This window comes from Tenrec ecaudatus, chromosome 4, assembly GCF_050624435.1.
Source record: "Tenrec ecaudatus isolate mTenEca1 chromosome 4, mTenEca1.hap1, whole genome shotgun sequence".
Taxonomy (NCBI): domain Eukaryota; kingdom Metazoa; phylum Chordata; class Mammalia; order Afrosoricida; family Tenrecidae; genus Tenrec; species Tenrec ecaudatus.
In genome coordinates, this window is record NC_134533.1 from 196,373,116 (window position 1) to 196,394,812 (window position 21,697).

At 42.4% G+C, this 21,697-nt stretch overlaps 1 protein-coding gene across 1 annotated transcript in view; it reads left to right on the forward strand.

The window, feature by feature from the left end:
• Positions 1 to 21,697, forward strand: part of LOC142445403 (collagen alpha-4(VI) chain-like) — a 126,338-nt gene that overhangs the window by 66,884 nt on the left and 37,757 nt on the right. The window contains exons 20-28 of the mRNA XM_075547203.1: positions 443 to 496; positions 624 to 659; positions 5,946 to 6,008; positions 8,892 to 8,954; positions 9,537 to 9,599; positions 10,556 to 10,618; positions 12,961 to 13,011; positions 19,502 to 19,537; positions 19,651 to 19,713. Coding sequence (XP_075403318.1) covers positions 443 to 496; positions 624 to 659; positions 5,946 to 6,008; positions 8,892 to 8,954; positions 9,537 to 9,599; positions 10,556 to 10,618; positions 12,961 to 13,011; positions 19,502 to 19,537; positions 19,651 to 19,713 — 492 coding nt within the window. The remainder of the gene's footprint in view (positions 1 to 442; positions 497 to 623; positions 660 to 5,945; positions 6,009 to 8,891; positions 8,955 to 9,536; positions 9,600 to 10,555; positions 10,619 to 12,960; positions 13,012 to 19,501; positions 19,538 to 19,650; positions 19,714 to 21,697) is intronic.

Here is a 21,697-nt window from a genome sequence, read left to right on the forward strand (position 1 = left end):
CACACTCTATATGATACGGGCAAAAGGAAAATGCCCGTATTCTCAGTAATTACGACTGGCTTGTTAAAGAAGATGTCCCAGAATGGGCCATCCCAAGAAGATGTGGAAGGAACAAACTGAGGAAAGAAGGATGGATTCAACATTAGTGCTTTGAAACACCAGCATCTAGTGCTATTTCCTTCTAGGGTGGCACGCTCACGATAGCTTTCTGAGATCATGGAAACGCTCTGAATCTGCACGGTCCAATATGGTCGCCACTAGAGACACGCACTCATTGAGAACTTGAAATGTGACCAGTGCAACAGATGAAGTGACTTTTAAAGTTTATTTAGGTCGCCATGTCTGCCTAGGGAATGTTGTACTGAGCAAAGCAAGTCTAGGGGGCAGACCCAGCAGTGTGTGGACATCTACACTGACTTCACCTTTATCTCTTATTTTTCAGGGAATTTCTAGTTTGGATGGACCGCAAGGGGAGACTGGAAACATTGGCCCTAATGTAAGTGCAACTACTTGTGGGGCACACTTGCCTGGCTATTCATTGTACACAAGGAGATGGAATGGTTTGGGGCAAATTATACACACACACACAATTTTTGTTTCTAAGGTTTCTGCTTCTCTCTTAGGGTCCAAGAGGAAGACGAGGTCAACCAGGGTTGAAGGTCAGTACCTTCTGGAAAGAGTGTTCTTTGTTCCACTTATATGGCTACCTTAAATAGTTCTCTCGGAGGTCAAAAGAGTGCTAACTGAGCTTGTCTGGACATCACTAGGAAGTTCCATGGAGATCTTTTTCATGAAACAAAAAAGTGTTTCGATGGCTCTCTGTCACACCTCTCACCTCCACGCCATAACATTTTATTCAGATAGTAAAAAAGAAGCTAATAACTAAAGAAGCACTTCTACCTCTGAAACAATGAATTTTTCATTTGAAGAATGAGACTCTCTATGGGTATATAAGGTTTTTATTTTTGCTGTTATTGTATGGAATTTTATTCAATTGTTTTTTTTTCTTTTAAAAATCATTTTATTGGGGTCTCATATAACTCATCACAACCCATCCATCCACCCATTGTGCTAAGCACATTTGTAGATTTGCTGCCATTATCATTCTCAAAACATTTTCTTTTGACTTGAGCCTTTGGTATAGCTCTTCATTTTTTCTCCCTCCCTCACGAACTCCTGATAATTAGAAATTATTATTATTTTGTCATGCTGACACTGTCCAACATTCCTCTCACCCACTTTTCTGTTGTCTGTCCCCTGGGGGGGTTATATGTAGATCCTTCTGATCCATTCCCCTCTTCTACCCCACCTTCCCCTTCCCCTCCTGGTATCATTACTCTCATTATTGGTCCTGAGGGGTTTATCTGTCCTGGATTCCTGTATTTCCAGTTCTTATCTGTACCAGTGTGCATACTCTGGTCTAGCTGGATTTGTAATGTAGAATTGGGATCATGATAGTGGAGGGGGGTGGTGGGAAGCATTAAAGAACTAGAGAAAATTTTATGTTTCAACGTTGCTACATTGCACCTTGACTGGCTTGTCTCCTCCCCGCAACCCTTCTGTAAGGGGATGTCGAGCTGCCTACAGATGGACTTTGGGTCTCCACTCTACACTCCCATTCATTCACAATGATTTGATTTTTTGTTATTTGATGCTTGATACCTGATCCCATTGACAACTTGTGATCACACAGGCTGGTGTGATTCTTCTATGTGGGCTTTGTTGCTTCTCAACTACATGGCCGCTTGTTTATTTTTAAGTCTTTAAGACCTCCGATGGTATATCTTTTGATAGCCGGGCACCATCAGCTTTCTTCACCACCAGCAATTGTGTCAGGAAGGTGAGCATTATGAAATGCCAGTTTAATAGAACAAAGTGTTTTTGCATTGAGGGAGTACTTGAGGAGAGGCCCAAAGTCCATCTGTTACCTTACTACTAAACCTATAAATATATGCACATAGGCTATTTCCTCTTCATCATTTATAAATATATTTACATATGTACATGTCTGTATTTAGACCTCTTTAAATACCCTTTGCCTCCTAGTTCTTTCCTCTATTTCCTTTTATTTTCCTCCTGTCCCACAATCATACTCAGCCTTAATTTGGGTTTCAGTAATTCCTCTCCATTACATTGCCCTTGATCAAGCCCTACCAGTCCTCCTACACCCTCCTCGCCATCTATTTTTGGATCACTTGTTGTTCACCCTTGTCCCTGGGTTTGTTAACACCCACTTCCTTTCCCCCACTTCCCCTTCTCACATGTCCCCCAGGAACGGTCGGTCCCATTGTTTTCTCCTCCAGATTGTTTATTCTACCTAGCTTATCTAGATAGACCTGCATAAATAATAATATGCACAAAAAACAAGACAGAGCAAAACAAAGCAACACAAGAAAACAAAACAACAGCAAAAAACCAATGACACACAAAAGAAAGGCCTGTAAATAGTTCGAGGTCTGAATGTTGACATTTAGGTGTGATTTCTGGAAGAATCTGATGGGGTGCCACATCCTGGTCCGAAAGCCTACTTTTGGTATTCCCTCGGGACTTCCTTGCTCTGCTCCCCTTGCCGTTCTGTTGCACACCTTTAGTGTTTTGCCCCAGTGTGGTGGTGTCGGATTGGGTTCAATTCCCGTATTGTGTCTCCACTGTAGTCCCCCGTAGGGATATGGGTCAGTGAGAGATGTCATGTCTCATAGTGGGGCCGGCCATGTGGTCCTCTCTGTGCATTGGCTGCTCTGAGCAGGGATATCGTCCTCAAGACTTGGTGGGCCAGGATGTGCTCCTCTCTCTCTTCCTCCCCCATCACTTGCTCCTTTGTGCTCTGATCAGACATGTCCCTCTCCCTGAGCTGTAGCTTCAGTGCTGTCCTCTGAAGTAAATTCTTCTGGGGGGCGTGGGGGCTGTGCATGTAGTTGAGATTGGGGCTGGCCCCTCAGACCTCTCTATTGGTTCCCTGCTTCATGCTGGTGTGTTGTATTCACATCTTGGAGCACTGGGTTGAAGTCTAGTCCCCTTTTCCCTGTGGAGATATAAAAAAATACCCTCCCCTTGGATGGGTTAGTGCCCTGTTCACTCACTACCAATGCCTTATTTTTTCTCCCACCTTTTTAGTTGGCTACCTTATGTATCCCTGGATTTGGTCTGGTCCCTGCCATACTACCTGGACCTCATGCCAGGAATGTTGGTATACAGTAGCTTTTTCCCTATGCCCCATAAAGGGATTTTTGTCATCACTAGATACATGGAAAAGATTGAACTCTTGCCATTTCCAAAAGAGGAAAAGTGTGCTTTGAGGGTGAGATGGGACGATATTTGCAGCTCTCCACTAGCTAATGATCATGAGCATTTCTTCATACGTTTCTTGCCCATCTGAATGTCTTCTTTGGACATGTCTATGGATGTCCTCTGGCCCCCTCCCCCTTTAATTGGATTATTTGCCTTCCTCTTGATGAAATACCGACATTTTCTATACATTTTAGAGATCAGTTCCTTGTCTGGTATTTCATTGTTAGACTCAGTCTGTGGGTCCTTGTTTTATTCTTCTGTTGAAATCTTTTGATGCACCAAACTAAAAATCAAACCCGCTGCCCACTGATAGTGATGCTTTAGGACAGAGGAGAACTGCTCCTGTGGGTCTCCAAGGCTAACTTGTTGCAGGAATAGAAGGCCTCCTCTTCCCCTGTGGAGTTCTTCGGTGGTTTCAAACTGCTAGCCCTGTGTTAGCAGTCCAATTCGTAACCACTCTGCCAGCAGGGCTCCTCTTTTGATGCACGTAGTTAGTGTCTTATTTTAAAGAGATCCATCATGTAGGTTGTTTTCTGCCTTTTCATGTGGCCAGTTATGCTTGATCATGTCTTTTTGCCAAGGAGTACTCCCTCTTCTCTTGAGTCAGTCAATCATCCCTTACCCATTTGCTCTCCAGCGGATCAAAATTTCATTTTTATCACTCGTCTGGTGATCACCTCTTGTTAATTTTCTTCCTCTGTATATATCCTGGATCCCTTTGCTGTTGACTGCATGAGTCTCAGGACAAATTGGAGAAAAATGAGTGCCAGCTGCTATTTTTAATTGGAAGCCTTTCTCTTGAATCGATTGTAATTTGGATGAGTCCCCATTCTGTGTTGCTCTAATTCCTGCCCAAGTTCTCATGTTTTAATGGGAGATAAGCAATAACTACTTGCAGGCTCCAGAGCAAAATGGTAGCATCCAATGTGTCAGTGCTTTGCCACACAGTTTCATCCTTTATTGGAGCTTTGATTCCATTGGGCTCTGAGACGACAACTATTAATAGGTCATCCATAGGTTCTGAAGAAATCTAGCTCACCCAGCTACTGGCATTCAAACTACAATCGCCTGTGAGCCGAGGGAGAATAAGGCTCATTACTTTCTACAAAATTATTTACTGATTTTTGCAGGGTGCACGATAAAATGGAAATTCAAAATAAAAGTTTACTTATGGAAAGGCTCGCATGGCAAACACGTTTGTGTGCATTTTAAAAAAACAAACCATTTTTAAAAATAAGGCAGAATTAAAAATTTTTTATTTATGATAAAATTAGCAAAATCACAATGTTTTAGGAGGTTCACTAGACTATTACCTTACCACAGTTAAAAATGTGTGGGATAGCTTTCCTTGCATAGAGAATAAAGGCTGCATGGATAATCAAGGTGACCACCAGGCACATATTCTTTTACAGTCTGCTTTCCCATGATCATTTTACCTTGCGATCTTGGACTCTGTTGACGTGTCACAGTTCACTAAAGCCATTTTCACATGATGCATTCAAGTAGTTCTCCTTTGCTGCTTACCAAGGCCAGTGATGCACAGGGAAACTGTCATACGGATTTTACTTTGCTGACGTTATTTCTTTAACATCCACTTAAAGGAATGGTTTTTGGACAAGGATTCTGGATTTGCTATATGTACCCACAGGATTTGAAAAAAAAAAAACGGATAACTAGTAGTGTGTCATTCATGTGATTTGCAAATGAGGCATTTTAAAACCTGTTTTAAAATGTCTACTTACATTTCTTTTGAAAACCTTAATTACTTTGAAAGGCAGAATAACATCACAGTAACCATAACTTGAGGAGCCCTGGTGGGTTAGGCGTTGGGCTGCGATCCTCATGGTTGGCAGTTCGAAACCACCAGCAGTTCCTCGGGATCAAGACTGGGCTTTCTACTTCCGCAAACAGCTGCAGTCTCAGAAACCCACAGGGGGTTGCTGTGAGTCAGCACTGACTCAATGGGTGTGAATTTGGAGTTTAGTTTGAGGGCTTTTTTCTGGCAATTCCCACTATCATGATCAATAGTTAATAGAAGTGCTTTGGATTTATCTGAAGAGTTTAAGAGTATGGAACTTAAGAAGCACAAGTAATCTATGTAATGACTAATTCTGACTTTGAGGGTTTTTTGGTTCGTTTTATTTTACACATCTGTGAATAATCAGTAAGCTAGTGAGGGACATGGAAATGTTAGCAAACTTCAGAAAACAGGTTTTCTCCTTAATCTTGAAGAATGTCTATTCTCTATAGAAGTGAAAGAATTCATCTGGGTAAGAAATTAGAACATTCCACATTTTCTTTCATGGACTAACAGCTCTTTTGCTCATGTGCCTCAAAGGAATTGGCTAGAACTTTAGGAACCAGTGGTGCCAAATGGGGCGTGGGCTAGAGTTAACTAAACAGAGCCAGTTCGCTTTCACCTCTGGCTAAAATCTTGGTAGATGTGTCAAGACTAAAACGAATAAGAATCTGATCTTCACATTGCCAACATAATGGGAATCTCCCACTTCTTCTCCAACTTGATCTCCCAAAACAATGAAGCACAGCCTATCCAATATTTTTGAGTCTTTTTCTTGGATCTTCCAAGTGATGCCCTTGGAAGGCAATACTGCCTGGAGGTATCTCGAGAACTAACTAGGATTTATTCATTTTGACAGGGTGTACGTGGACAATCGGGTGAACAGGGCTACCAAGGGGAAGCCGGGCATCCAGGCCAACAGGTAGTATTGGTGAATTTTAAAAATCATTTTATTGGGGGCTCATACAACTCTTATCACAATCCATACATACATCAATTGTGTAAAGCACATTTGTACATTCATTGCCCTCATATTTCTCAAAACATTGCTCTCCACTTAAGCTCCTGGCATCAGCTCTTCATTTTTCCCCATCCTCCCCACTCCCCCTTCCCTCATGAACCTTTGATAATTTATAAATTATTATTTTGTCATATCTTGCCCTGTCCCATGTCTCCTTTCACCCCCTTTTCTGTTGTCCGTCCCCCAGGGAGGAGGTCACATGTAGATCCTTGTAATCAGGACTTTTGCAGGACATTTTAGCTTAGATTCTTACAGGCGATACTCTGATAGAGGTTGCGTGTATATCAAAGTAGTTTGGATACTTCCCTTCCAGAGCCTCCTGAAGCAAAGTCTACATAGCTTCCATTCTGGGCAAGTATAAACCAAGCAGCTAATATTGATTAATCTTTCACTATGTCCTCGCTACCACCTTAAAGCCTTCCCTGGCATTAACTCCTTTAATCATTCCGAGTTCAATGAGAAAGGAGATTTTATCATCCTCATTTGACAGGGGGGAAATGGAGAGACAGGAACGTTCATGAAACTGATGAAGGTCACCTGGCTAATGAGAGAGAAAGTTGATGCTCAAACTCGGGCAGTCTACCTATAAAGTCTAGGATCGTAGTTACTGCCTCTGATGTTGTATATTCAAATTAATCAAGGGGTATTTAATGCACTACAGTTTACTCTCATTGGCAGGAAAAATCACCAGCTCTCACCACCGAGTCTCTGCTATGCAGAGGACCCTTTGCTGAGCCAGGGAGATGCAGACCATTGAACACAGGGGTTTTGCCCTTTAGGCATTCAGTCTAGTTTGGGTTGCTGAGTATTCAGGAATTGCTGAAATTTAAACTTAGACTGTATTCTTTTAGAATCCTCAAAAAATATCTCAAATCTGTTGTTCTTTAAATTTGTCTGGAACAATTTCTATGTCTTTCTTTTAAAAGTCACCTCTTTTTTTTTTCCCAAATGGAAGAATTTTATTTCTTTGTCTTGATTTTTATCATTATGGATCTGATTCCCTGGCTGGGTAAAAAAATCCCTAGGGTTGGCTGCGAACAGAAAGCTTGGCAACTCAAGCCCACCCAGAGAGGTACCTTAGAAGAAAGCACCTTGGGAGAAAGTTACTTCTGGCAAATCAGAGTTGAACTCTGACACACACAGGATTTTCCGGTGTTGGGTTGGAGGTGATGAGAACTGGTTAGTTGTCGTGGGTCACCATAGTGGGTCCCGGGGTGATGAGCAGACCACCTTCCGTGTTTCTCTGTTCAGTCTTCAGGAAAGGAACCAGCAGACCTGTCAGTCAGCAGCTGATGGCTCAGTAAGGTTTCTTCACAGGAAGCGCTGCTGATGCTCTGCGGTTCCTTTTAATCAGATTCATTCCAAATAAACAGAAGACTGAAGCTTTGCAGCCAAGATGACTCAACATCTCGCACAGCAGTCAGACATCGGAATTCCCCAGGGCGCTGTTGGCCAGAGAGCTCAGTCAGGCTTTGATGGGTTCCCAGGGTGGAAGAAAGACGCTCCAGTACTTGGACTGTGAGACCAGACCTATCCAGCAGTTAGGAGGCCAGAAGTCTGGATTGAAGGTGCTGGATCTTGGGAAGGCTTTCTCTCTCTGTTCACTACGGAGGAAGGTTTTGATTTTTAAAAAATCTCTTTTGACCTTCTGCTCCTGGGTAACCATCATATGACTGATGTCTCTCTTTCCCTATCTCTGCTTCTTGCTCAATCACAGTTTCTGGAGTCAGCAAAATGGAAGCACTTTAAAACAAATTTTAATACTACATCGAATCACCCTCCAGACATTCAACTTCCCATGAGTGTTAAAGGACAATTTGAGAATTTCATGAAGTCTTTAGACTTGATGAAGGCACTAAGGAAAGGGATGAAATAGCGGGGTATAATTAGAGATTATATTTCTTCATGATAGAAAAGATCACAAATATTCCAGTATACACATACATAGATGTATATCTATCCTAGTTACTCTTGATCTTTGGCTTAGCTCTGATTTAGGTCCCCCGGCCCCATTACTGTGTATCTCTGCCTTTTCCTCTTTACCCCCTTTACAACATGCTGAGGAGAGAGGGGACACATACTGCTGAGAACCATGGGCAAGGCAATTGACACAACTTCTCTTCAACACCTACCTTCCCAATGGGCTGTGGGCATGTCAACCTATGTAATCAGATGATGGTCAATACCTTACCTGGGAGGATTGCTGCTATGATCAATGCTACTAATAGCAAAGGCTTTCTCAGGAAAGTTGGAGACAATTTTAAGTGACAAAAATCAGTAAAATAAAGGGATTGGAGAGACAGTCAGAAACTATCTCGCATCGCACCCATGGAGACCAGGCCTCTTAACTGTACTTTTGATTCTTGATACAATCGTCAACACTCTCTTGTCTTTGGCCTGAATGTGTAAGGAAAGGATGGATTTTTTTGGAAAGGAGATCAATATCCCAGCAGCCCCTTTGATCCCATTTTAGGATCTAAACAGACTTGGATAAATTAAAATACAAAAGCGATGCTTTCAGAGTTCTGTGTGCACCAGATTCACTTGGGGACTGTTTAAGAATCCAGATGCTGAGGGTCCCCACACCTGTGACTCAGTTTTAGTGAGTGTGGGGTGAGGATGGGGACGTGTGTCAGAGTGTTCATGCCATCTGACTCGAGTTTGGTTAATAGGGGGGAGGTGGGCACTGGGGCTTCCAATGGCATTGAAGATGACCTTGCACTTGCCTGAACTATAAATAGCTTTATAAAAATTTCTTGAATTTTCATTTCATCTTTGATTCAGGGATCAAGAGGAAGGCAGGGGACACCAGGATTTATTGGACAAAAAGGTTTACGGGGTGCACAGGTAGGTTTGAAAAGTCCACAGAGCAGACAGCTACAACCCAGCTGCTTATGACTACAGACCCAAGTGAGATAGCATAATCTATGCTGTAGGGCCGAGTCAAGAATCTGCTGGGAATCTAAACTAGCAACTCCGAGCTTGCCCCAAGCATAGTTCTGTCCTCATTCTCCTTTGGTCTGGAAAACATCCAGTCCCGTAATCACTGTGCTCTTTCTATTTTTATTTAAAACATTTTTTAAGTGGATAAAAGGTCTAGGTTTTTGATTTCCCAATCTCCTAATTAAATTAGGTTTTCTCCTCCAGTAGCTAGATAACTCCTCCAATTCTCAGCGTGTGGTAGATGTGACCTCTTACATAGAGCCCCTTACTTTTCCAGCGCCACCTCCCTTCCCAGAGTGGAAGTGTATAGATTATGGGGTTGGATTGCTCGATGATACAATTAATTGGTTTTATAAAACATTTCGGTCTAGACTTATATCTTCAAGGCAATTCTTGAGAATATTACCAATTCCAGACCTTAAAAACAGAACAAGAGCATTAGATACTTAACTCTATGGTGACTGTGTACCTGTGGTCTTGTTTCAGGGGACTCCTGGGACCCAAGGGCCCATTGGCCCCAAAGGACCAGCTGGGTTAGGAGGAATGAAGGTAAATGCCACAGAGCACACTCTTCTTCACCGAGTGTTGGAGGAGACACTCAGATTGCATGAGTTTCTGATGTGGTTTGTAAGGATATTGACTGCCATTGTGCTATAGCTGGACAGATGGATACAGCGAAGAAAAGACACATACACAGACATTCAGAAAACAAAGAGCTTGAGCCATATAGAGTCACATACATAGATAAAGACAGGTTATGGATAGAGAAATACAAATATAGATTTACCCCTAACCCACCCCCCACAGACCAAGGAAGAGCCATCATCCTGTAAAATTATGTAACTGATGCTGCTTCCTGGTTTTGTTCATTTTCAACATCAACATCTTTACTGTATTTGTTACTAGAGAGGCAGTCCGTTGCCGTCAAACCTGTTCTGACTCCTAGTGACCGTATATGTATGACAGACGGAAGCATCACCTGTGCTGTACCAGTTGTCCATAAGCTACTTCTTCAGAACTAGATCGCTCTATTGTCCATCTTCCTGTACAGCAGTGGTTCTCAACCTTCCTCATGCTGCGGCCCTTTAACACAGTTCCTCATTGTGGTGACCCCCAACCATAACATTATTGTCGTTGCTACTTCATCACTGCCATTTTGCTATTGTTACGAATCAGGCAACCTCTGTCAAAGGGTTGTTCAACCCCCAAAGGGGTCGCAACCCACAGGTTGAGAACCACTGCTTTATAGTCTTATCTTGGTCTGGAAGCTTTGCTTAAAGTTGTCCTCATAGGAAGTTCAGCTCCCCACCACGGCCATGCGACAAGATGTTAGTTATCTATGTTAACAAAACTGAGGGCCAAACATTTGTCCTGAATGAGGCTGTCATTGTGCTGTAAGAAGAACTTGCAAAGATTAACTGTGTGAACTCTAAGCAAAATGGCACCTGGATTCTGTTAATTTACAAGAGATCACTAATTGTATCTGTATGCTTCTTTGATGAAAGGGAGAGGTTGGTGAAGCAGGAGAACAAGGCCCACAGGGACCTCAGGGACAAAGAGGACCACCCGTAAGTCTAGTTTGACTGTTTTACCATCTTTGTTGAGTTTATTGATTGTTGTTTATTGTTATGTTAGTGTTGAATGTCCTTGGTCTGTTATATTATAATCATATGATGTTGGGCCTGCAAATAGAACATGTTTGTTAAGCTAGATTATTTACATCTTTACTACCCTAAAAAAGGAGACTTAAGTGAGACAGAGATTCTCAACTTGCTAACCTAAATAAAAAGCTCAAAGCTGTCTCAGGATGTATTGCGCTTTCTCATATGGTGAAGTGCCAAGGAGTCACTTCTGTTGGACAAAGATACTTTACAGGCATTGCAGCTTTGGGGAGATAGAAATGTTCCACGAAGCATCTTTTCCCCCCAGGACAACAGATGAAATCATAGATCAGAGTTCAGACTGCTAAAAGCTTGGGTAGCCAGAACTCAATCTCTGAAGACCTGGGGTCACAAAAGGTTCGCTTCAAGAAATAGAACATTTCCAAAGACAGGGTTCTGCAGCATTACCTTGGTTTTCATGCTGAACTTGAAAACAAGCTCATTCTTTTGAGAATTTTCAATTCCCCACTTCACGGTGTTGAGCTTTATGATACGAAGCCACATGGTCTTTCCCGCAGTTCATGTTTCAGAGATCTCCTGCACCCACCATTGGGGAAGCACCTGCAGTGTTTGCCCCCAGCACTGAAATTGTATCTGTTAGCCGGGACACCATATGACAGCAGGCCAGAGAATCTTACAGCTTCACGTGGACGGCCACCAAATGGCTGTCCAAATCTTGCTTTGCATTCTGAAAACTCAAGGCGGCATTGAAACATTGACGCTGTTAAAGTTTCCTGATGAAAATGAATGCAAATCTTGTTTCCATTGAACTCTCCCTGGGACAGACAATGCTGAGGAGTCATGCATTTCTTAAAATTGTCACTTCAGGAGAGGGACAAACCTCTAAATCACACAGGTTAGGTCTCCGGGGTGGCACTTACTAAAGGCTCTGCAGGCCCTTCAGCGGGGAGAAAATGCAGCAACAGTAAATAAATCCCTTCTTCATCCTTTTATATCAAAGAAATCATTTTTTGCTCTTTTTGCCAAGCAAAACAGAAAAGTTGTCCTAGAAGATCTTGTCCTCCTTTTGAATCATGATTTTTATTTCTTTTGTAATATTTCAGACTTTCCTTCTCAGGCTATAGGAATGTTTTCTGTGGCTCAAATTCCTAAGTTTTCTTCTTGATTTGTGTGCAGTCTTTATTTATCCAGACAAAAGCACTTAAAGTGTTTTGAATTTATTTAAAACATTTTTTACAGGGAGTTCATTATTTAGATGTTCGAGTGTTAGGATCACCAGTAGTATCATCCACATATTAATAATTATTATCAGAAATACCACCAACACCAACACCTCTGCATGTACTATATCTAACATGACTACTGACACTACCACCACTATCTCTACCATCATCACTGCCACCACCAATATCAGCAAGACCTTCACCACCACGACCTTCACCACCACCACCACCACCACCACCACCACCACCACCACCACCACCACCACCAGGATCACCATGAACTGTCTCATTACCAACAGAACCACCACCATCCCATTACCACAACCACTGTCACCATAACTACCATCACCACTGTCACTACTGTTCCTGCCACCACCTTCATCACTACCATCATCATCATCACCATTACAAGCACCACTATCATCACCATCAATGCTACTGCACCATTAGCAGCGGCACAATTACCATGAACTCACTTAATCTTCCAACAACCGCACTTTGATGCAGATGTTATTCTTGCTCCCATTTTACAGATGAGGAAACTGAAGCACAGAGGTTGAATAACTTTCCAAAGTCCCTCGTACAGCCAGTGTTGGAACTGGGATTAAAAAAAGATCAGGTTTTTCTAGGTTTAACCACCACCTTATACTACATTGCTTCTATGCCAATTTTTCCCCATAAAGTCTGCCTTTAACTTGGAGATTCAATTCTGAAGTAACTTCTATTGCTACTTTGCCATACAAGGAAATCAAATTTACCTTAAAGGGAACTATCTCCAGTAATGTGTCTTCCTACCACTGTAGTGTCATCTTGATAACATGTTGGATATCATTGAAGAGGGGGCTATAATTTTATTTATACCATGGCTTCTTAAATTTGCCCCTTTTGCCTCCTAATCTGAGTCTATATCCTAAGAAGATAGTCTCCCAACCTTTTCCATTTCCCACTCAGGGTTTTTTATTTTTATCCCCCCTGGCACTGCTGATTTACTCAAGGCTTCAGACATTATCAAAGCAATCAGTTGATCTGGGGGACTTCACAATTCACTGTGTGTCTTTTCCTTAGGGTCTTCTGGGTCCAGATGGATATGGACATCCAGGAAGAAAAGGAACAAAGGTGAGACCAAATGGGACTATTTCTAGGGTATTCTTAACTAAGCCTATAGTTTTCCTTTTATTTTACTTAGATAAGAGTTATTTTCCAAGCAATATGCCAAGAATGGTTCCTACATACTAATAATGACATGTAGAAGTGGCTCCTGGAGTTCCTTCCCTAAAAAACAAACGCTGATTGTGCCATTCTCGTGTCCAGAACCAAACTCCTTCACTCATCTTACATGATGCCAGATCATCCCAGCCCGGTCCTGGGCATGCCAGGTCATTCCCTAACTCCTGACTTTTGCAAACTCTTGCCTTTGTTTGCTGTACTCCTCCCCACCTTCCTTCTCTTAATTTTTGAACTACATTTTTATAACCAACTCAAGTATCACATTCTTAACCCACTCTGGATTTTAGATAAAGGATGTGTTATACTATTATTCGCTGTGCTCCTAAAGTGCACTGTTCACATTTATGCATAGCCCCTTTCTGGTGGATTATGCTGTCACGTGTCCCTGTGCATGTGTCTATCTTCTGATCTGGGAACCTCTTGCCAGCGGGATGATTGTATCTTATTCATGTGTATGAACAAAGCAAAGTAAGAGTATTTGAAGTTTACTAAGTGCATTTGAATGAGTGATTCCTGTTCCCACAAGAAGCTAGTCTTTTAGCATGCACTGGATAGATCACTGTCGGAGGTTTGGAAGAACGGAGGTCACATAAGACTTGTACAAATAAAATGTCAATAGTCACCCCTGTTTGGAATACTTTCATCTGTTTATTACCTCAAAAGTTAAGAAACCTCTGGGATGCTCAGCTGCTTGATTATAACTAGCTTCTCTACAATCTCTTTTCTTTCCCTTTGTGGCTGCCTGAGGGAACCATTGCCATTTCATTGAGCAGAAAATTGTCCCAAACATAGTGCTCACCAACATCAAATCCATTAGTTAGTAAATATCTGTGGGGTGCTGGAGCTGTGGGGGATCTTAGTGATCATTTAATCCAGCCTTGTCCATTTATCAAGGGGAAAAAAATCAAGGTTCACAGAAGTGAAATAAATTGCCTATAGTCATATAGCCCATTAGAGACCAAACTAAGTAGCGAGTCCATGAGAGCCCCACATCCTTACAAACTAAATGTTTCTTCTCTGCAGGACAGTCGAGATACTAAGCGTATTGGGGGCAGAATTCAAATGTGAATGTTTCAAGTAGCTAACCAGCCCTGGACTAAGCAAAGAGCAGTCTGCATTGTGATACAGTTAAATGGTGTGACACATAGATACAGTCCCCATTTGTTTGAATTTGTCTGGACAAAATCCATTGATTTCACTTACAAGAACCTTGTTTTTGCCCCCCTCCCCCCAACTTTCCCAGTCTGTCCATTTACTTCTTCACTCATAAAATCCTCTTTCTCTCTAAGTCTCTAAGAAGGCAAACCTACTTTGCCTATGTATGCATAGAGATAAGAACCCATGCTCTCTAAAACTAAAGAAGCCCTTGTGGCACCGTGGGTTGAATATTGGGCTACTAACTGATAGTTCAGTAGTTTGAATCCACCAGCTGCTCCATGGGAGAAACATGTGACAGCCTGCTTCTGAAAAGGTTTCCGACTTGGAAACCCTACGGAGCAATGCTACTCTGCCTTATAAGGTCTCTATGAGTTGAAATATTGGTGTCAGTGGGTTTGGATTTTATCTCAAACAAATCCCTCCTCAAACAGATTGGACTCCATTCTCTTTGACTTTCTCAAGGCCCAAGATCCTGAAAGTGTCACTCCCCCCCCCCCCCGCTGCATACACACTTCCCGTCCTGTATACACACATAATCCCATCTCACTACATCACCCTGAAAAACTTGAAGAAGTTGTCTAAACCAGGGTTCTCAACCAGGGGCAAGTTTGCCTCCTCCTACCCCAAGGGACAGTTGGACAGGTCTGGAGACATTTGAAGGAACCCTGGTCATGTTGTCAGGTAAGTGGCGGGCTGCTATCCGCAAAGCCAGTGGTTCAAATCCACTAGAGGCTCCGTGGGAAATGGATGAGGCGATCTCATCCATTTATAGCCGTGGAAACTCCATATAGGGTCACTATGAGTGGGGATTGACTCTATGACAGTGGTTTTGGGGTTGGGAGATATTTTCCTGGCCTTTTCCACACCAATGAAATTTTCTATTTTCTTAAAATTTCTTCCTAATAATCTCCTGTGATCATCCTGTGTCCTTCAAGAAAATCTTTTAGGTTTATTCCTTTGGAATTCCAAATGACGACCTTCTGAGATGACCTCTGCTTTGAATTTTGCTGGCCCAGCAGACTCCCTTGGAAGTCACTGCTTTGACTGCACCTTGCTCTCTGGATCACACTGGTTATAATTCGTCCTATAAAATCATCCCCATGAGTTGTGTTAGTACTTAAAGGACTGATGGAAAAGATCACCCCTTGCCCTTTTTTATGAAGATGGAACCGAAGGCAAAGAAGAAAGCCCCTGCCCATTCCCAAACGGCAGCCAAAGCAAAGACATTAAAAGCCAAGAAAGCTGTAATGAAAGGCATTCACACACACACACACACACACACACACACACACACACACACACTCACTCCACACATCACCCAACTTCCGTTGGCCCAAGACCCTGAGGCTAAGAAGGCAACCCAAGTATCCTCTGAAGAGCACCCCCAGGAGAAACTAACTTGACCTCTATGCCATCGTCAAGTTCCCCTTAGCCACACAGAGTCCACCATCAAGATCAAAGATAACAACACACTTGTGTTCCTTGTGGACACCAAGGCCAACAAGCACCAGGCTGTGAAGAAGCTCTATGACATTGACATAGCCAAAGTCAATACCTTGATCAGGCCAGAGAAGAAGGCATATGCTCAACTGGCTCCTGACTACGATGCTTTAGAGGTTGCCAACAAAATCATAATGATCCAAACTGAGTCCCATTTGCTAATGCTAAATATAAACTTTTTCAATACAAAAGAAGAAAAAGAGAGACAAGATCACCTCTTTAGGCTAGTTTTAATGACACGTGTATGGGGCTGGTAGTGCCAAACACTTGCTGAGGCCATGCTGTTCACCTAAAGTTGAAAATGCCAAACCATGTGAGATCCAAGTTTATTTATTTTATTTTTCAAAACAGTTTTGTTAGCACTTCCTTCACATGGCATGCAATTCAATCATTCAATCATATCAAGAAAACTTGTACAAGGATCACCTATAGAACATATTCTTGTACATTCACCTATAGAACATATTCTTCATCCTTATACTCATTGTTATTCATGTCATTATTTTTTTCAATTGTGGCAAAAACATACACAACAAAACATTCTCCAATTCAACAACTTTTGCATGTATAAGTCAGTGCCATTGATTACTCTCTTCATGTTGTACAACCATGATTGATACCTCTTTCCAAATGATTTTACCCCCATTCACATAAACTCAAGGCTTTCTAAGCAACAACTTTCACCATTGATTAAGTTTGGCTTCTTTTTAGTAGTTTTCATGACATAACACCCACATGAAAAAGCATATAATGAAGCACAACCTTCCATCACCCCTGCCATGTACACACACCTACAGTCGGCAATAAAACTCTTTAACCAATTTTGTTTCATTCACACTCCCATTTATTCCTACCCCCCCCACATTACTTTCAAGCAAAGCTGAGGTGTCATATCATTTCATTTGTAAATATTTTAGGTTGTAATTTTAGTGAGGTTCTTTAAAAACATAGCCACAATACCATGAGCACATCTGAGAAATAATAGTGCCTTAATACCATCTAATTCATCATTACTTGTAAACTGGCCCTCACCTAGCCTTCTCCATCTCAGGGAGTCTCATTATAGATACTTTCATCCAGAACTCATTCTCCCCTTACTCCGACCTCCTAGATATAAATCATTAGCAAGGCTGATGATTCTATTTTCAAAGTATGTGTAAGATTTTCTCATTTCTCACCATCTCCACTGCCAACCTCTGGGCTGAGCCAACTTGATTTTTTTTTTCACCTGGTTTACTACAATATCCACTTAACTGGATTCTGTGTTTCTATTCTTTATTTTTCTCCTTTTGTTGTTTGCCTGAAAACTGAGCCACAAGGTGATTTTTCAGGTCCACTTTTGAAGAATCAGTAAGGACCACTCTATCTGACCAGTGTTCCCAGACGTTTTTTTGCATGTGTGTGTGCTTTTGAGTTCTGCTCCACAATTTTCTCCCATGTATCCAAGACCTTCTGTTATGATTCTGGTCAAAATACACTGTACTGATAATTCTTCTGGTCTTACAGTCCTGAAGGCTGAGATCCACATGGCCCATTAATTAGCCTGTTGGATAGAATGTTACACCTTAGATGGCTGCTCACAAGCTTTTTTTTTTTAAACCTTTTATTAGGGATTCATACAACTCTTATCACAATCCATACATATACATACATCAATTATATAAAGCACATCTGTACATTCTTTGCCCTAATCATTTTCAAATCATGTGCTCTCCACTTAAGCCCTTTGCATCAAGTCCTCTTTTTTCCCCTCCCTCCCCATTCCCCCCTCCCTCATGAGCCCTTGATAATTTATAAATTAATATTTTGTCATATCTTGCCCTATCCGGCGTCTCCCTTCACCCCCTTTTCTGTTTTCCATCCCCGAGGGAGGAGGTCACATGTAGATCCTTGTAATCGGTTCCCCATTTCCAACCCACTCACCCTCCACTCTCCCAGTATCGCCCCTCACACCCCTGGTCCTGAAGGTATCATCCACCCTGGAGTCCCTGTGCCTCCAGCTCCTATCATTTGGATCCCATGTTGTTCCCTTGTCCCTGGGTTTGTTAACACCACTTTCTTACCCCCCCACCTCTCTCTATCCCAAGTCCCCCCGGAACTGTCAGTCCCATTGTTTTTCCTCCAGATAGTTCATCCAGCCTATCTTATTTAGACAGACCTGTGGAGACAATAACATGCACGAAAACAAGACAGAGGAAAACAAAGCAACAGTATACAACTAGACAACAAAACAACGACAACAAACCACTGACAAAGAACAAAACAAAACACATCAAGAAAGAAAAGCTTGCAGTCAGTTCAAGGATCGTTTGTTGGCCCTTAGGAGTGTTTTACAGTCCACTCTGTTGGGGCACCACGCCCTGACCCCAAAGTCCACTTTCAGCATTCCCTGGGGACCTTGCCACTCCATTCTCTTGCTGTTCCGCTGCACTCCCCCAGTGCTTTGCCTCGGTGTGGTGGGATCAGGTCAGGCGCAATTCCCACACTGTGTCTCCGGTGCTGTCCCCTGTAGGGTCAGTGAGGGGCATCATGTCTCATAGTGGGGCCAGCCATGTTGTCCTCTCTGTGGACTGGCTGCTCCAATCAGGAAAATCATCCTCACGGCCTGGTGGGCCAGGCTGTGCTCCACTCATGACGTTGCTCCCTATATGCTGTACTATATTCAAGCATGCACATGTATTTGCCACATACAGTTCCATTCACCTTCCCTCACATGTTTGTTCCGCTTGCGTGTTTTTCTGTGTCTCCACTCACAGATTCTTGTGATTACTGTTATCATAAGGTATGTGTGTAATATCATTTAGTCTCTGTTGTTTTTAACTCTTATACCCCTCTCAGTGCCTTCTTGTGCTTGATCATTTTGTGCTACCCTCCCCTTTAGTGTAGATTGCCTTTCCATTTCATCCAAGTCAAAATGTGGCTGCCTTTTGGTTAGTGATTTATCCTTTCTTCCCCCGCCACTCCTGGTATCCACCTTCAGAAATGTGCATGTGTGACAACCTTTTCTTAACTTTTATTAGAACAGGGTTACATATAATTTTTGTCCTTCTGTGCTTCACTAACTCCACTCACTGTACTATCCTCCAGGTGTTTCACAGAAGCATTATGATTCTTTAATTTTGTGTAGTATTCCATTGTGTGTATGTACACCCACCTCAATCTGTAGCCTTTTCTGAAGTAGCATTTATCTCTCCCTGAACATGTATAGATTTCTTTTAAAATGCTCCAAGTTTCCCTCTAGCATGTAAATGCCATAGCAGCAGAGATTTGGTCCTTTCTGTTCATTACTCACTCTCTAGTGCTTAGCACATAGTAGGTGCTCAATAAATATTAACTGAGTGGGTGCTTTGTAAGATGCCTTTGGGTTTGACCATGAGCGCCTGCTTCCTGTCAACTTGCTGTTTTCCCCCTTGGGTTCCATCCCTTGGGGCAGACCTCAGGTAACTTAAACTGATAGGTAAAAATACCTAAGAAGAACATTTCATTATACAACATATCAAGGAGGAAACAACGCTTGTAAAAATCCTTTGCAAATTGCTTCATGGTGAAGTAGAGAACTGTGATAGGACCACTTGGGAGTAGCCTCCAGACAGTGACTGTTGCTGTACTTATATTTTTCTGGCACCTATTTCGAAATTATAGTTTCTTATCCTTTCCTGTGGAATGTCAATGAAACACTTAATGCCATGACATTAATTCCTGACCTCATTTTTGATTCTAGGGCAAACCCGGATTTCCTGGCTATCCTGGTGCACAGGTAAAAAAAATCTCTTTTTTATACCCACCATCTGGTATGCAGCATTTATCACTTGTTTGTGTGTTTTTTGATGTAGTGTCTTCCATTAAAGGTTCTATTTTGGTTGTTTTCAGGGAGAAGATGGTGATCAGGGCCAACAAGGAGAGAAGGGGCCAAAGGGAAGCAGAGGGAGGAGGGTAAGAATCCAAGGAATTTCCCAACATCTACCCACATCACAGCATTCTGCTGATAGGCACGTTTCCAGGGGCTTAATGCACTCTTTATATATGGCAAAGCCTTTTCTTATAAGCTAGCTGAAGATTTACAGAGCCGATCAGGAGTTGTCCATTCAACAATGCACACATGTTTTGCTCGGTCTCATCCACTTACATCTCCTCAATGTATCAGTGTTTATTCTGCTTCCTCCCTGTGCTTCCTGTTTCCTTTCCTAACCTCGGAACTTTGTCTCTGGGTAAATCTTGCTCTTTTGTTCTTGACGGTTGATTCTTCTAGCCTGAGAGGGAGTTCAGGTCCAGAGTGAAGGGTGACTAAGGGCCACAGTCTTAGGGATCAGACCAATCTCTCTCTGAGCAGTAAGTCTAATCTCTTTCATAGTTTTGGGTTCAGTTCCACAGTACCACCCGCACCCGCACCCCAACACACACTCTCCATCCAAGACCTTCTCGGGCGATCCTTCTCACAGCATTCGCTCCTCGGAGTTGTCCACCGGCTTGCTCTTCCGGTCACAGGGTGTGGAGACTGAAGTGTGAGTAGTTAATAGACTTTTTGGCAGGAAATCTAGATCCTCCTCAGTCCGTGCACATTCCCTATCTTCCTTGGATTCCCCTCACTCCTCTCCGCCCTGACTTATCCCCACTTGCCTATACCTTCTGAATGCAAATTCCGCTCACTAAACTTTAACAACAGAAAATCCAGTTTGGTGTTTCAATTAGGCAGCATCAGCCTGTTTGTAGGTATGTGTCTACATATCACTCGTATATATTGAAGGGCATTTCTTTTTTAAAGATCATTTTATTGGGGGGGCTTTTATAACAACCCATATATCAGTTGTATCAAGCATATTTGTACATACATTGCATCACTATTTTCTAAACATTTACTTTCTGTTTGAGACCTTGGTATCAACTCCTTTTTCCCTCCCTCCACCCCTTGCACCCTCATGACCCCTGAAATATTATAAATTATTTTTATATTTTACACTGGCCTCTGTCTCCTTCGCCTATGGTTCTTTTGTGCCTCCCTCCCCGCCCCCAAATTTCCCCCTGCCCTCCTGGTATCAACACTCCCATTTCTGTTCCTGAGGGGTTTATCTGACCTGGATTCTGTGTGTCATGAGCTCTTATCTGTACCTGTGTACATGCTCCGGTCTAGCCCACAGTGAAAGGCAGGTTTGGGGTCATGATAGTGGTTGGTGAGGAAACCTCAAGGAACCAGAGGAATGTTATATGTTTCATTGGTGCTATACTGTGCCCTGGTTGACTCATCCCTTCCTTGGTACTCTTCTGTGAGGAGATGTCCTATTGTCTACAGATGGGTTTTGGGTCTCAACTCTGACCCCCCTTATTCTCAGCAATATGTTTTGTTGTTGTTGTTTGTTTGTTTTGGGTCTCCTGATGCCTATTACCTGATCTTGTCAACTCCTCATGATCACATAGGCTGGTGTGCTTTTTCCATGTGAGCTTGTTGCTTCTCTGCTAGATGGCTGCTTATTTAACTTCAAGGCTTTAAGACCCCAGACTCTATATCTTTTGATAGCCTGGCACCATCAGCTTTCTTCACCACATTTGCTTGTTCACCCACTTTGTCTTCAACAATTGTGCCAGGAGGGTGAGCATCACAGAATGCCAGGTTGTTAGAACAAAGTGTTCGTGTGTTGAGGGAGGGCTGGAGCAGAGGCCTAAAGTCCATCTACTTTCTCAATGTATTGCCATACAAATATATGTACACAGACCAATATCTCTATTTTTATGAGTTAATATAGTTACATAAGTGCACACCTATGTTGATACCTCTTCCCATAACTTTGCTTCCTAGATCTTTCCTGTTTCCTTTTACCTTCCTCCTTTCCCACCATCATGCTTTCCCTTCTTCTGCCTCTTAGAAATTCCTCTCAGCTAGATTGTTGTTGCTCTGATACCCTCAGGATCTCTATGTCCTCCT